This window comes from Alosa pseudoharengus, unplaced genomic scaffold, assembly GCF_046254945.1.
Source record: "Alosa pseudoharengus isolate Yale_2024_CS ecotype anadromous, Long Island Sound unplaced genomic scaffold, YU_APseudo_1.1 YU_APseudo_1.1_scf_21, whole genome shotgun sequence".
Taxonomy (NCBI): Eukaryota; Metazoa; Chordata; class Actinopteri; order Clupeiformes; family Clupeidae; genus Alosa; species Alosa pseudoharengus.
In genome coordinates this window covers 26,152,596-26,168,516 of record NW_027468674.1, presented here as the reverse complement: position 1 = coordinate 26,168,516, position 15,921 = coordinate 26,152,596, and the positions used below count along the sequence as shown (strand labels likewise).

The 15,921-nt window shown below is 40.5% G+C and overlaps 1 protein-coding gene across 1 annotated transcript; it reads left to right on the top strand.

Annotated features, from left to right (window-relative positions):
* Positions 1 to 1,606: 1,606 nt before the first annotated feature.
* Positions 1,607 to 14,961, top strand: rgs9b (regulator of G protein signaling 9b). Its single transcript, XM_076298350.1, has 17 exons — positions 1,607 to 1,672; positions 3,378 to 3,474; positions 6,562 to 6,612; positions 6,721 to 6,827; positions 8,116 to 8,167; positions 8,323 to 8,381; positions 8,556 to 8,632; positions 9,049 to 9,130; positions 9,862 to 9,924; positions 11,725 to 11,754; positions 11,892 to 11,953; positions 12,107 to 12,220; positions 12,934 to 13,049; positions 13,510 to 13,597; positions 14,009 to 14,147; positions 14,473 to 14,555; positions 14,811 to 14,961. The coding sequence occupies exons 1-17, from the start codon at positions 1,607 to 1,609 to the stop codon at positions 14,959 to 14,961; spliced, it is 1,437 nt and encodes a 478-aa protein (XP_076154465.1).
* The last annotated feature ends 960 nt before the right edge of the window (positions 14,962 to 15,921 follow it).

The window sequence follows — 15,921 nt, the reverse complement described above, 5'->3', positions numbered from 1 at the left end:
TCTTAAATGTTGATGAATTGGTCAAAAGGTCTTAAAGGGAGAGCAATAGCAATTTTGTATCCTGCACAATGATTGTTCATATTTGAACTGAATAACCAGACACACCTCTCCCTCAGTGCTCTTGAAAATGTGATACGTTTTGCCTCCTGCACCCCTTCCCACTGACCTGTGCACCAGCATTAGCACCACCTGTTGCTGTTTGGCTGGAATTTGTGTTTGTGTTTGTGTGTGTGTGTGTGTGTGTGTATGTGTGTATATGTATGTGTGTGTGTGTGTCATAAGGACATACAGTAGGTTGCAAAAGTATTTTCCCTTTTGAAATGTATCGCCATTTTCACATTATAAATAGTTAAGGTAACATATTGTGAAGATTTAGGCTATATTTGTAATGATTTTCAAAAGTATTTTTGATATGTTTATGCCAAGATAAAAATAAATCAATTCAAAGCTGACACTCCAGATGGTGCATTATTCACAAATAAAAGTACAAAAGTGCCACTTATTTGATTATAACTGATTATAATTTGATGCTACCAATTAATAATGAAAAGAAAAAAAACTCTTTCTGGACATCACTCTGTCCAAGGGAAATCTGTCAGTTGTGAAATAACTGAATAAATAAGGACTATACTTATTCAAATATGTTTACTATACTCATTTAAATTATTGTATGGAATTTAAATAATATATTCCAAGTGATTCGTTATGTCCAATTCTGCTGCGCTGGACCCACACAAAGAAAATGGAAGTTGCATCACCGACATGCTTGAGGAGGTTGACCCCTAAACCCAGCATTAGAGGAAGATATTAATTAGAGATTAGCTAGAGAAGCCACCACAGCTCAGCCTTTACCCCAAAAAATCTACAGAGTTCAGTGACTGGAACTTGTGCTGGTGTAGGATGCCATATAAGAGCTATCCATAAAACTGTAGGCCTACACACTGGAGGGTATCAAAAGAAGCGAATTATTGTTTTTAAAAGATCCACTTTATAGATGTTCCTAGTTGTTGCTTGTTGTAAACTATAGGGAAAGGTCTATGATCACATGATATTGAAAGAGAGCCAGTCCTCAAAGCTCTACATCTGATGTAAATCTATAACACTGACAAAGACTCAAAAAGCACCATCACAATTTTGAAATATGGTGGTAATATCATTGTGTGTGGATATTTGTCAACAGTGGGAACTGGGAATTATTTTAGAATTGGACGGTCAATGAGTCTTTGCTTATTGGTTATTGTGTCATTCATTTTTCTATATGAGCGATTTTCATTAGAAATTGGCAGACTATAAGGCTGTCACATTTTTATCCTTCTTGTGGAACGTCCCTAAGAATATCCTCAGACAACTCAACATTGCCATCTGTCGAAATCACAGCGTTATTGTGTAAGCATCTCTGAGCCCCTTTCAGGTTGCTGAGACAGGTTCACCGACGGAGAGATGCGATTGGCGGTGATGACTATCCATGGCATGTTTGTCAATGCCTAACGGTAATTGCGTATCAGGCGTCTGGGACCTACCTGAGTCCTTGCGGTTTCTTGCGGATTTCTTTTACAATTACACACATTGAATTCAATTAGCAAACAGGCAATCGTGTGTGAGCAAAATGACAATCAAAAATGTCCACGATCATGGACAGCGGCATCGACCACGGGTGGCATGCCTGAAGAAGGTGGGTGACACATTTTCCATCTGCTAATGCTTATTATCAACACACCGACGTAGACATAAATGGTAGACGTGCATACTTAATCACATGGATCATGATTTGTTTTGTGTTGCTTAATATTTGTTGAATTGCTTGATATTGTCATATGTTTACTATTGCGTATTCATTAGAAGGCTACAGACAGTTACTGAGCAACTTTATACTTCTAAGCACGATTTTCCACTGCGTGGAGATTAGTACACGGAACGGTGCAATTTATTCCAAACCATACGTAGCGCTCCCTCAAAGGAGCTTAGACTACTTTGGAACATATGATAAGGCTGGTAGCTCTGTGAAGGTATACCCAAAGTGTGCTCGGTAAAGGGGAAAGAATAATTCCATGATCAGAAAACAAAAACAATCCAGGCATTCCAAACAGGGTGAGGACGAGGAAGGATGAGTTTAAAAAGCCTTTATTGTGGTTTTAAAAGCCAACCCTTTAACCTGGTCCTCACACTGTTAGGGATGCCTGGATACTGGAGAGTTTTCTTCCTGATCTTTAGCATAACATTATCTTGCATAATGTTTTGAAAAACAAAACATGTGTTCTATTCTCTGAATCTGTGAATTTATAATGGTCAATCAAGTGGACCAAGACCACATAGGCCTACTGGACTACTACTTCTAGCCACCTCTGAAGATAACATATCCCTGCCATTGCATGTCTTGAACACAGTTTGACATTCATCTATATTTGTCTATAATATCACAGTGTGACATTCATCTATATTTTTTCCATATTTGATGAGGTGTAAATATGCTGCTATGTAAGTATTAATTGAACCAGCAAGGACAACACTTTTCTGGCCACAATCTGTTTTGGTCCTATGTTGCCATAGACGCTAACTCAGGGATAAGGTCGGACACAATGAGCTGGGAGGTATTATCTCAGCTTTAACGTGAGCCTCTTTGGCCCAATTAAATCACTCCCCTCATGTCCTCCCTGCTGTAGAGCTCTGCGTGGCGCTAGGTGACCTTTCAGCACCGGACAGCCTCGCGTTGGCTCTTCTCTCCCTCCGACAGGGCAGAGCTGTCTCTGTGATGACCGAAAAGGTCTGGCGTCAGAAGAGCTCGCTCTGATCCAGAGCTGGGCTACAGGTGGCAGGTTCTCCAAACAGCCTTCAAAAGCCAGAGACACTGGTAGAGGCAAGGAGCGCCACTTCAAACAGTCCAAAGGGAGTCATAAATCAATTTGGCAGGGATGGTTGAAAGTGCTGAGGCACAGAGCACAGCAAAGCATGAAACAGCATGGGAGAGAAGCTGGGCTATAAAGCACTCTGCTGAGTGATGGCTTTATGCTCGTCTCAACCCTGTGTCACTCTCCCTGACGGTCCTCCCAGGAGAGGTGCCCATGGACAATGGTTGGATGCCCACTGTATGAAAGCAGAGCAGAGCAGGACAGTATTGTGGGTCCAGGTGATGTTAGGAAACACAGCGTAAAAAATATTAGAGAAACCTGTATTCACAGATAGTGTGCAAAAACAATAACGAAGAATCAAGGTAGATTGAGGTTTATGAGAATAAAAGTTATGATTCTTCCTATTACCCGTAATTGAACCAGCTTCAGGAGCATGGAAGGGAGAGTTGTAATTTGATTGGCCGGTAAAATATCAACAACCTTCAATCAAGTTAATGCTGTGTACTGTATTGTTTTTTTCTGTAATGGCAGGTGGAAGCCCTGATGCTGGAAATGCAGGACCCAACATCAGGAGTGAAGTCCCAGACTCAAAGGCTTGTCATCACCACAATACCTCATGCTCTCACGGGTAAGGAGACCCTGGTTCTGTTGAATGTCAATTTAACATTTCTGATATTTGTAGCCAAAATGACAAAAATAGAATAATAACATCGCAAGGGACACCAAAATAAAACAGATGTCACATATGGCAGAAATTCAACTGAACGTTGCAAAAACGGCAACATAATGTCAAGAATGGTCCCTCTGCATATCTCCCATGAGTATCACTTCCATAGCTCTCAGCCAAGCTGCAGTGGGGAGTGGTGATGGTGAGATTACTCTGCGATGGCTCCATGAGGCAGGTTCATGGATCTCAAGTCCTCTTATGTAGGTCTAGTACTGAAGAATTCATTGCCATGACAACGCTTTGTGCGGCTGCTTGCATTGACTCCCTCCTCCTGGCTGTTCGGTTGTGGGGAGGAGGTGGTATGTGTCTATTTGTGTGTGTGTGTGTGTGTGTGTGTGTGTGTGTGTGTGTGTGTGTGTTTGTGTGTGTGTGTGTGTGTGTGTGTGTGTGTGTGTGTGTGTGTGTGTGTGTGTGTGTGTGTGTGTGTGTGTGTGTGTGTGGTTGTAAGGAGGAGGTGGTGTCTGTCTGTATGTCTTTGTGAGTGCATGTATAAGCATGGTGTAGGGGGCACTTGTGACATTAGGGCTGACGAAGCATAGGCCTACATCAGAGGTCTTTTTTAAATAGAGTCCTTTTCAATCACATTGTTTCTTGCTTATTTTAAAGAACACAATAACATCCATGTATATATGGTGTGTTCTCTGTGTGATGATAATTTATTGGTAGCAGCGTTGCTAGAATAGTCTAACCAAACCAAACACTCGTGTTGTCTATTGTGTAGCCAATTTGTATTCTATTATTTCTGTTTATCTGAGACCACACAGGATTGGAGATAGGATTGGAAGTATATACCCTGCAGGAGATTCGCCATGAAATTCATCTTTGTGGTGAAAGATAGATTCAGTCTGCTAGCCTGAATTCTTAGAACTCAAAGAGCTGCATAATAAAGATATATCATCTATACATTCTGATTCTTTCTGAACATGAAGTTATTTGTAATACTGGTGAGCATGGCTTCACTAACAGTTAACCACAGCTGGAAATGTTTGCGTCGTGATTCAGACCCTTGGAGCTCATACAAATGTGGGGAGAGATTGCTCTTGTTAGGTTCTGTGGCTGTTGTTCTTCTGTTTTCTCTCTGGCTCCTGGTGACATTATTTACGTTCAGGGGGCTGGCCACTGCTGCTGTTATTTATGATGGGACTTGCAGAAATGCTCACTGTAGCTTCAGTGCACGGTGTATTAGTAAGTGCTTTCTGGCAGAGAGGCTGTTCAATTTAGTTTCCATAAATTACTGGTAATTTTCATTATCTTAAGACTGTTTTATTGAAGTGTTCTTGACTTGGTCCCTTATTACGCCATAGTTTGTGCTTCATTATTATGTATTATTTGGCAGTACTGAGGGTAGTAAACTAGAACACTCAGTGAGTTGAAAACATTGTGCCTCTCAGTTGTGCAAATCAGGATGGGAAGCCGCATGTTGACTGTTTACTTTGCCCCATGCATGAGTTGTGTGTGTCTGCACTGATGCTGGGCCAGCGTTTGAAGTTGCGTGCAATTGCGTTCATTTCATTTTAATGACGGATTTATTTGAAGTTGGAGGAGATGAGAGTTTAACGGGTCAACGTTCACCGCCCACCCTTTTCAGTGATGACTCCCTCCCTGTGTCATTCACATTGAGTCCCAGCCATTTGGCCCCAATTAAGACTGATCCCCAAAGACACGGACCCCCTGAGAATAAGCACAATTCTTTAGCTAATTGGTTTTTATTGCAGTAGGGTGGCTGAAAGGTCTCTCAGTCGTTTTCATTGATGCTTTCGTACAGGTGTCACTGAGAGATAAACAGCCATGAATGATTATGGATTTGAACATATGTATGGTTGCATTTGTAGGGAGCAACCTGCACCCTTGTACAAAAAAGATTAATCAAATTCTTTGGAAGGTAGTAAAATTAAATTAGATTTTGTGAATATACATAGTATTTAATGGATCCACTGTATCTTTACTATGGAAAACATTCCAAAAGCTATCATGTTTACCTGATAATGAAAGTAATAGTAGTAATGCTCCCTACCATTGGTATATGGTATCAACTCCTTGACAGAAGATCTAATCAATTGCTTTCTTTGGAGGGAGACGGCTTGATACTGAACTAAGCTTTGCATGGAACAGCTTGGAGATAATCTTGACGCTCTATTTTCTATAATAAGCAGCTGCAGCCAGGTCTTCTCTGTACAGCAATAATCTGCCACAGGGCATACATCACTTTCATTATAAGCCACTTTAAATCGTCACCAGTCTCAGCAATAGAACACATATAGATATTGTTAAAAACATACAAATTTCAATAGGAGGAATATTTCTGAATCAAAATATTTCTTCATTTGAATAAAACTGTTCAAAGGTACCAGTACAATGCAATTCAGATTTGTGTCAAGAAGTAAATCAGAACTGGAAAATAAATAGTATGCATATGTATTTGAGGTATTTTATTTGGAACAACTTCCTTATTTTTGTTCATTCTTAAGCGTAACTTGAGCATGCAGAGTGCTGTAGTTCAACGTCCAACACATTATTTTCACAGGGCTAGAACTTTGCTAGGAAGGTTCTGTGAAAATCCTTCAGTGCAAGCCTATGACACAACCTACAATGTGTAGTTTGTCTTTTCTTTCTCCAATGTCTCTTCATCCTCCATATGTATTTATAATCATCTTTTTGTCTCCTTGAATTCTATAAGTACTCTGCCAATCAGCTCTCAAATCAGTGGGTGATCAGCTTTCTGCTACACACACACTGTCACACACACACACACACACACACACACACACAGACACACAGACACATAAACACACACACACACACACACACACACACACACACACACACACACACACACACACACACTCTCTCTCTCTCTCTCTCTCTCTCTCTCTCTATGTGCACCTGGGGTGGACTGATGATTATGCTGTGACATTCATGTTGATTGGCATGCTGTATCAGTGCCTCATTTGCCTCCATTAAACAGCAATCTCCTTCTTTTTCATACAGGCGAAGACGTTGCCGCATGGATCGCCAAACGCTTTAATGTAGAGATCCCTGGTAAGTTGAGTCTGCAGACAAGAAAGGCTTTTCCACCATGCATTCTGTGAGATGGATAGAGCAAAAGTCTGGCTGATAAATGGATGTGTTTTGGATCTTCTTCTCTAGAGGCTTGCGCCATTGGCACCATGATGGTGGCCTTTGGCTTCATCTACCCTCTACGGGACCACAAACGACTTGTTCTCAAACCAGATGCCTCTCTCTACCGATTTCAGGTGCCATTTTTAGACACATACACATGCACATGCACACACACACACACACACACACACACACACACACACACACACACACACACACACACACACACACACACACACACACACACACACACACACTCATTTTCCTATGAGTACTTCCTAGCTTTCACGTGTGCAGTGAAGTCAACAAAATGCACAAATAAACTGCCTTGCCATCTGAAAACACTCTGGCTACTGATACTTTCATTGGAAAATGTTTTGCTGTGTTTTCTGCTGCTTCTAAACCTCCACTTACATTTTGTCCTCTAAACTGCCACCGACATATTGTATCAAAATATGAATTATTGTGCAATATATGTTGAGGTGAATAGTGTCATTTTGAGGTACATTTTTATATTGAAATATGCTGCTGCACATCTCCATTGGATGTAATTTTGTGTTATCAGAGATATACTACACACTGTTTGTGCAGGTAATGGTGTATCAAAATGATGATCATTTGAGTATGTGATTGGTCTTAAAGGAAAATTCCAGTATTTAGCACTTTAAGTCCCTTTTCTGGTTTGTTTTGGATGAACTAGAGTGGTGGACACCGAAATTTTGACGATTGGCCTGTCTCGACCTTTCTGACTCGTTTTGAATCGCCTTTGACTACTCAGAGTGGCTGCCAACAGGCATACTGTAGGCTACTCAAACATGTCCTAAAACAACCCTTAACGTGCGTTTTCAAAACTGTGCAACTCACCGAGTGGTTAGTGGTGTTCGTTGATGTTTCAAAACAAGTAGCGTAGCGAAATACAGTTTCTGTCGTGTTTTATTTGGCATTTTGTAAAATCCTATTGATTTCTGTTGGAAGACTCATTGCACATTGATATTACTGTGCCACCGTCTATGCTTCAGGTTCAAATATTGAGTGGTTGTGAGGTGTCTGAATAAATAGTTCCACAATAGCAAATAAGACGGCTGGAAATCATACATTGCACCGATATATTTGCTTTTAATAATCAACGAACACCACTAACCACTCAGTGAGTTGCACAGTTTTGAAACGAACGTTAAGTGTTGTTTAAGGACATGTTTGAGTAGCCTACAGTATGCCTGTTGGCAGCCACTCTGAGTAGTCAAAGGCGATTCAAAACAAGTCGAGACAGAACCAATCGTCAAAATTTCAGTGTCCACCACTCTAGTTCATCCAAAACAAACCAGAAAAGGGACTCGAAGTGCTAAATACCGGAATTTTCCTTTAATGGTGTATCAAAGTGATGTATCATTTGAGCATGTGATTGGTCTCTCTTCCTCTTAGACTCCATATTTCTGGCCTGTCCAGCAGTGGCCTGTTGAGGACACAGACTACGGTAAGAATCCCTCCCACGACACAGATCATTTCTCACTTTGAAACATATAGGTAGTCCTGTAAATAACCTTTTTAAAACATGCTTCATAGTCATTCATGACATTCTTTTGGCATAGCCTGGTTGTACTTACTTACTTTTGTTATTACATGTTTCAGCAATCTACTTGGCAAAAAGAAATATCCGGAAGAAAGGAGTTCTTGATCTGTATGAACAGGTAGAGTTGTGATTTATGGACCTATTTTTGTTTCAGTTAGACACTAAGACTTTGGGCAGAAACATTTAATTATTTTCTCTCTACATTTTTATACAAAGTCCTCCTTTAATCCACTGCGATAAAGATGCCTCCACTGGACCGTGCGAATTAAAACTTTTATGTTTTGTCCTGCAGGAGCAATATAATAACCTCCACAAATGGCTGAACCACAAGTGGGATTTCATTGTAATGCAGGCCAAAGAACAGTACAGGTTAGTGTGTTGGAATTTCAGTTTCTTTATTTACACAGATAACCATACAAAACACTGTTATTACCACATTTCATATTCTATTCGGTCATATCCATATGCTTTTTACTGCATTATGCTATATAAATGTGCCCCAATATAATCTGTGAAGTGGATATCATCATAAATGGTGCAGTCATATTCATGTATGCCTTTGATATCCATGTGTCAGCTTTTACAGAAAATGTCATGTCCCCTCTACAGCCTTTGAATTACTTATAGTTTGAGGTGCTCTATGGGTGATGATGTGTGTAATATTGCATGATGATTATCATGTTGATGCTAATCATGTTCCGTGTGCATGTGTGTGTGTGTGTGTGTGTGTGTGTGTGTGTGTGTGTGTGTGTGTGTGTGTGTGTGTGTCGTCTGTCCATGCACAGGGCAGGGAAAGAGAGGAAGAAGCCAGATCGGGTGGTGTTTGACTGCCAGGAGAGAGCCTACTGGGTCGTACATCGACCACCAGTAAGTCACAGTCAACAAGAAAACAGCGTTTCTGTTAACTGCACTTGATTAAGCAATGAGTCAGAAGTCATCCAACTGAAAACTGTTTAAATTCACACTTTGCAGTGCATTGTGAATGCACCCACTAAATCTGGTCTGATCTGCAGTTGCCTGATCGTTTTGCAAACGGAAGAAGCCCATGTTTTTCGGTGCAACACAAGTTCTGTTAACCCATACATATTTACCAGTTCACAGTACATGTCTGATTAGTATTTCAGTATGCATTATTCGGGACTGGACTAAGCAACCACGGCTTCTTGAATATCATTAAAGCGACAGTGACATGTTCTTGATCTTGATCTTGAGACATTGGCTATTGATGGAAGTCCTGAGCGACAGTGACATGTTCTTGATCTTGATCTTGAGACATTGGCTATTGATGGAAGTCCTGAGCTATAAGGTGCATGAATGAGATCCATGGATGAGCACCTGCATCATACCACAGCATGATGAAGTTCAATACAAGTTCTGAGGTCTGAGAATAATAAAAAAATTACGGAGCCAATAAGGGAGAAGAAATGTTTCTTGAGTGCATTAGAAAGCTTCACATGCACACCTAAAAGTTTGTGGTGAGCTCTAGACCGTTTTTGTTGCACAAAAGAAACTAAGTTTCTGGTTTGCACACACAACTTTCTTGTGCGCTCTGTTTTTTAAATGGTCATTCTTGAAATTAACACAGTGTGTTTCTACAGCCAGGGACAGTCAGTGCCATGGACCTTGGATTACTACGTCTTGTTGACCCCAACCAAAAGGAGGTAAAAGGTCAGTAATAAGGACAAGACATGCTTACTAGATCTCATGCTAACAAGATCTCATGCTTACTAGATCTCATGATAGCAAGATCTTCAGGGGGAGTTTTGAAACTTGGGGAGGCAATAAACATACATACAGGATTTTAAGAGACTCCACTTTGCTCCGCTCAGATGAAAGTGGAGATATTTTATATGCAAATTCTCAGATGTGTTGGCTTGTGTGTTGAGAAGTGTTGGCATAATGTAAGTAATTATATTGTTCAACAACTTTGAAAAATCTTCCTAAAGTATCTGCTATCTCCAGGCATTGCTGGGATGTTGGTTGTGACTATATCATTCATAAATCAAGATTCTTGTTTGAAGAAAATGCCTTTTTAAAATGCAAGTAGGTTAAAAGCACATAATTAACGCACATGGATATGCTTGACAAATCTGAATGCAATGTAGGTGACCTAAATTTTATACGTCACAAGAAGAAAATATAAACATCTTTGAATTTAGTCAGTAATTGAGTCAGCTGCATGTGTGTACCAAGACTAGAATAAGCCTCGTGTATTGAGGTTTGCTGCTCAGTCAGTTCCTATTTCTTTTGTTGCACCATAAAGTCACATGTTCCTGTGGATCTATGCACCACAGGAGGGAGACCTTTATGGAAGGTCAGAAATGTTTATAGGTACAAGTAAGCAACACAGGAATCAACACAAGTCAATGAAAAAACTTAGAGATAATCAGAGCAATTCTAATAGAAAATAAATGTTGTGTTGGTTGGGTTTTACATCTGTAAATTTCTTTAAGGTGGGGAAGCTGAGCGTTGAACTTGGTGTAACTTTCAAATCGCAATGCGAGTGTATTCAATTGACAAACCGTTTGTGTTGCTTAGGAACGAGATAAAACTTATTATGGTCTGAGCGTTGCGTTACGTTTGCCGCTTCCGCTTGCTGCTGGCTGATGTGATCCTCGCCTAATAGGATTGGCATTATCTTTCATTAGGTGAACATGGCAGCTCACTCCATACTTCCATCCCACTGCTGTATGAAACCTTAATACGAACTATGATAAAACAGATTTAGTCTAGAGGCCCATGTTTAATAATGTATGATAATATTCTGACATCTTTGTCTATCAGCGGCCCCACTGTCATTGGATATGGGCCTTAATTATCCAGGTCATTAGACACATCTGGGTGTGCAAAAAGGTTTATCTTAAGGTAAAATGTATTATATAATGATAGTTTTAAGCATAAGTGTTTATTTCCAGAGTAGTAGTTTCTATTTCTATTCTATTAGTTTCTATTAAGTAACATTATTCTCACATATCCCATTGACTGTATTACATACAGTAGATGCAGTCACTTAAAGAAATATGATTAAATGCGTTTATATGTTTCCAGTTGAGGGTGATGTACTGATCATGTGCTGTAGTGATGTACTGATTTACTGATTTTAACACTTCGGTCTCTGTCTTTTTTGTCTTTTTTTGTCTTGCAGATGTTGTTCCTCGACTTTTATGTGCTTATCCACAGAAGACAAATCTTACTCATATTCATATTTTCCTCTGAAATCACACACATACAAATGAACTCTCTTGCCCATCAGTCCTGTCCTAATTCAGTGAAAAATGACTGTATCAAAAATGATATCAAAGCACATAACAAATATAGTCTAGGGCATGAATCGCTGAATCTGGCCAACTCATGTGTCTCCGTTATTCCACATTGTCTGAACACTATACAGATTGAAAACCCATTTGTGTACTCTTGTGGTTCAGCCAGATATTGATTATTGCTCTGCACCATTTTTTCAGACAAAGACTCCAGACTTCTTCAGAAGAATTGTAAGTCGTTGTTGAATGATGAGTCGCCCAATATGCCCATAATAACTCAATGGGACAGTTACATAAACATTCTCATTGGAACCTTTCGTGTGATATAACTTTGCCCAAATATAGATCCTGTTTTTTTTTCTCTGTAGATTATTTTCACTGAGCAGTGCATCATGAGACCAAGGGTGAAGTCATCTGTGTCTCTTGGAGCGTATGTTTGTTATATCTACATAATTCACTTCACGTCTAACTGAAAACAGACATTTCCAATAAGTAGTTATTTAATCCATGTTGGAGATTCAATACATGATGTTCGCCTAAAAAAGGCCATTATCTCAGCCTGAGAAATCCTTCCATTCTACAGCATTGTCAAATATATGACGACCTTCAAGTCGCACGACCCCTTTTTCGCCCCAGTTCTTCCCAGCAACCCATGGTTAACTGATGATGCCACCTACTGGGATATCAACATGCCTTAGTAAGTTGAATATGTTAAAGGTTTAGTCAGCAATTATGCAGGAAGTCGCGTTTGTTTGTGTTTAAATTTATTAGCAGATGCTTTTGTCCAAAACAACATACATTATATTTTAACCAGACCAAACGAAACATGCCATAGAGGTAGTGAACCCCTACCTTCAGTATTCCCAGAGAAGATCCGTTTTTGTTTGGGGGACAGGCTGCCCCCACTTTGTTTGTTCCCAGTTTTCAGAGCATAGGCTGATTTTTTACATTGCAAACAAGGAATGGGCAGCTAGCGGTTGTTAAAAGTTTGACATTTCGTACAGTCACTGACTGCACCTTTAAGACAGAGCACATGAACACACTATATAACTGTACTCACAACTTCTGTTGATCATTGCAGACTTCGATGCATGAAGGAATGTACATGCATTTATAGTCTGCCCTCCCATTGCAGAGATATTTCCTGGAACCTATGACTCATGAACTTATAGGAATTATTAGGAGGAGTATTTCAATAGTTCAAGTATTTACTGTCCTCTTGGGGATAATTTTTGGTGAATGTGTTTAGTTAATGCTTAGTTAATTTATAGAGATAAAATGTTGGATAAACATGTATATGAATGCTGTGGTGTAAAGCAGTAAATATATGATTGTGTTTGTGTGTGTGTGTGTGTGTTTGTGTGTTTGTGTGTGTGTGTGTGTGTGTGTGTGTGTGTTGTACACTGTAAGTGTGGACCACCCCACTAGAATGAGAGTGGAGCGTTGGACCTTCAGCTTTGGAGAGCTGCTGAGTGATCCTCTAGGGCGGGATGGTTTCCGCCTCTTCTTGAAGAAGGAATTCAGCAGTAAGTACTGGAAAGTGCATCACAACTCCTCATCACAAGTTCAGTTGTGTAATCAACTCTGTTTTTTACATGCTTACAGTCACTGAGAACCATTGGACGTTTGATTTTCATGGCAGATCAGGATTACATTTAAAATGCTGGAGCACTTGATATTGTGTATAATAAAAAGACTGTCCCCTAATGTGGTCCCTGAAAAGACAATAAACAAATGCATAATTAATTTTATGTAAGATTAATCTGCCTGCCTATGCCCTCAGTTCATTCGTTTATTCACTATAAGGTCAAGGGACTAATAGATACAAGACAAAACCTATGTCGAAACGTGGTGTGTGGGACACACAAACATCATGCACATGCTAAAAAATGACCAAGCAATGCCAATCCACATCAATAAGAGGATCAGCTTTTATTGTTGCTGCCGTGTATGTGTCAATGAATGTTGTTTATCTGGCGTGACAAGGTGAGAACCTGGCTTTCTGGGAGGCCTGTGAGGATGTGAAGTGGGGCACAGCTGCAACAATCCATGAAAAAGCCCAGCAGATCTACAAGTAAGCCTGACAATAGCAGTCCCTTAATTATGCAGCTAGACACACTTGTTTGTAGTCCACTAATGAAGCCATAATTGTGAGTTATGTAGTAAGTGCTTCCATTCATGCCCTGTTTAATATTCCATCTGCACTTAAGTCTTCATGTTTGCACAGTTTCTTTTTACAGTTTAAATGGGTTTTCCCCCTAGCTGGAAAAGTACTTACAATACCTATTGTGTCCTTATTTGCAATTTCAAGGGTCACATGAAAGTTTAAGAGAAGAACCAATGTTTGTTTGCATCACTGAACCTTTATTCTGAGCTCACCCCCCCCCCCCTCTCTGTGTGTGTGTGTGTGTGTGTGTGTGTGTGTGTGTGTGTGTGTGTGTGTGTGTGTGTGATTCTCTTAATTCTCATCTTGTTTCAACTGCAGGACATTTCTGGCCCGTGGTGCGCCTCGTTGGATCAACATTGACGGGAAGACCATGGAGGTCACCGTGAGGGGTCTGAAACACCCTCATCGCTTTGTGCTGGACGCCGCTCAAACACACATCTACATGCTGATGAAAAAGGTGCTCACATGTTCACTAACATGGTGTCTATCTCCCAATGGAGAAAACAGGTTGAGACATTGTGCTAAGGTTTGGAATGATATGACTCTCAGTAGAGGTATATATCAGTGGACTGAGATATAATGTTTATAGATTATACATGTTAACATGCTATTTGTGCTTTATATTTGTATTGTGTCTTAGGTTTTATGAATTGTGTATTGTGTCTTAGGTTTTATAAAATAAAATAAAATAAAGCAAGAGACAAGCATAGGGGACAGGGATTCTGTTTATAGCTCTGTGTCTTTAATTTTAATATCTTATAAGTTTTGTTGTCTGTTTGAAGGATAAGTATGGCCGATACATCAAATCCCCAGTGTACAAGGACATCCAGACGAAAGCCATCGACCCAGGACCACACAATTTCTCGTGAGTTGGAATACAGGGCCTCATCAAATGCCTTGAGGCCACTGAGGAGTCTCTAAGACTTCACTCTTCTTGTACTTCAGTCTTCTGATGTTGTCAGATGTTGACTCTCTGTCTTTTACCCCTATCCTGCTGTCTCTCTCTCTCTCTCTCTCTCTCTTCAACTCTCTTCTCACCCCCACCCCTTTCTCTCTTTCTCTTTCTCTCTCTCTCTCTCGCTCTCTTTCTTTAACCTGTCCCTCTCTCGTCCTCCCTCAGTCCGTCCCAGCTGGAACAGAATGCTCGGAAGCGCCGCCCGAGCCTGAGTCCCATCATTGTCCGCCAGCTGGAGGAGGAGCAGAAGGCCAAGCTGGCGGCCAGCGGCCCTGTGGACATGACACAGGTCATGAGCAAGTTGCAGAAGAAATAGGCAGCCAGCCCGGGCTGCGTGTATACACAGTGCAGACCGAGAGAGAAAATGGCAAAGCTAAAATAAACGCTTTGGCTTACGATGCCGCTGTAGGGCAGAGCGAGTTCTTACTGCAGAGTTCATCCCTAGGGATGGCTGTCCTCAGAGAAAAATTGTTCCTAAGGCTTTTTAAAGATCGAGTTTGCATTTTGCACTTTACATGCTATTTATAAAGACGTTCCTTTGAGAAGGAATTGAGATTTTAAGATGTAACACTGCTAAATTGTGGTCTCTCTTGGTTTGGCTGAAATAGCAATAGTTTGGTGTAGTAAGTCTCAGCCACACGGAACAGCTTTAATTTCAGACTCGAATTTGATCAGCTGTGAGCTTCAGCATTAGTCGTCAATGATTGTTATTCCAATGAAGCACAAAGGAGTTGCTGTCACACCGCCTGAGAACTTTCACAGTTTTGTCTGCAGCTCATACCATCTTATTCTGCTAAGTGTTTTCCTCTGTTCTTGAAGGTCGCGTTTGTTCCATTTCACAGAGGCTCAGTTTGTTTACTTATATTGTCATCAAAAAGGTTTTCTTTTTGGACCTTCATCTTTAATGAATAAGGCTGTTCAAACTCTCAAAGACTAAAGACATACAAAGAGTCCTGCCCCCATGTGTTTTTCTTTGGCAACATCACTAGAGTCTTGTTCTTGTTGTGCTGTGATGATGTGTCATGCGGGTCACCGTGGTCCTGTGGTCAGTGTATGTTTTGACCCTATCAGGGCTGTTACTATCTCAATTGAAGATACACCTTCCATTGACATCTCTGCAAACCCATGCAAAACTGACTGTGCTATCTTTCATGTACAAATGTAGCTAACTGTAGTCTCATTGTTGCACCGTGACATACAGTAGGCAAGTGTTGCACCAACGAGTGGCTCCACAGCAGGACCTAAAGACTACATCTGTAACAACTCACTGCATAGT